Source organism: Bison bison, unplaced genomic scaffold (assembly GCF_000754665.1).
Source record: "Bison bison bison isolate TAMUID 2011002044 unplaced genomic scaffold, Bison_UMD1.0 scf7180017864191, whole genome shotgun sequence".
NCBI lineage: Eukaryota > Metazoa > Chordata > Mammalia > Artiodactyla > Bovidae > Bison > Bison bison.
Genome location: NW_011494763.1, coordinates 249353 through 250265, shown reverse-complemented (window position 1 = coordinate 250265; position 913 = coordinate 249353). Strand labels below are relative to the sequence as shown.

The 913-nt window shown below is 65.8% G+C and overlaps 1 protein-coding gene across 1 annotated transcript in view; it reads left to right on the top strand.

Annotated features, from left to right (window-relative positions):
* SSPO (SCO-spondin) overlaps positions 1–913 on the top strand; it is a 53626-nt gene that overhangs the window by 49417 nt on the left and 3296 nt on the right. Inside the window, 3 exon segments of the mRNA XM_010843882.1 lie at positions 5–78; positions 205–251; positions 552–769. Of these exon segments, the coding sequence (XP_010842184.1) occupies positions 5–78; positions 205–251; positions 552–769 (339 nt within the window).

The window sequence follows — 913 nt, the reverse complement described above, 5'->3', positions numbered from 1 at the left end:
GGGCCTCACCTTGACTCTTGAAGAGCAGCATCGAGAGCTGCCCCCAGGGACTCTGCTCACCCAGAACTGCACCCACTGGTAAGGGCCGGGAGTGTGGGTGGGGAGAGTGTCAGGGTGGGGTGCTGAGAGTACGGGTGGGGAGCTGAGAATGGGGGTGGGGAGGAAGGCATGGCAGGCATCTGAAGAGAGCATTTGTCTTCCCAGCATCTGCCAAGGTGGAGCCTTCAGCTGCTCCCTCACTGACTGTCAGGGTGAGATGTGGGCTGCCCAGTTTCCTGCTGGTCCCTCCAAAGCCAAGGCCAGGCTGCCCTGATGAGGGGAGAGGGGCCAGTGCTACCCTCCAGCCACCAAGCTGGGCCCCACTACTATATGGGAGGGTGGATAGAAGCTGAGAGGTGGGTTTGGAGACCGGGATATCTGGAGGCTGCTGGAGCCGAGTGGGCAGTGCTGAGGAGCGGGGAGGGACCTGGGGTGCCCAGTGTGGGAGGGGGAGGGTGGAGGCTGGACCCAGGGCTGACCTGAGTGGTGGGATGGGTGGTCTTCCCTGGCAGAGTGCCCCCCCGGAGAAACGTGGCAGCAGGTGGCCCCCGGGGAGCTGGGGCCCTGCGAGCAGACGTGCCGGGAACCCAACACCACAGAGACCCAGGGCAACTGCAGTGGGAGGCAGGCCCCGGGCTGTGTGTGCCAGCGCGGGCACTTCCGCAGCCAGGAGGGCCCCTGCGTGCCTGTGGATCTCTGCGAGTGCTGGCACCATGGGCGCCCCCACCCGGTGAGCCACTGTGGCCCTCAGTGCCCCCTGGCCCTTCCTGACCCAGGGCTCTGGACTACTGGTTTGTCCCTGGCTCCTACCCCTGTACCCGGACCCACAGCAGCAGGCAGCTTGGCCAGCGGCTGGCACACTTGGACCATCTCT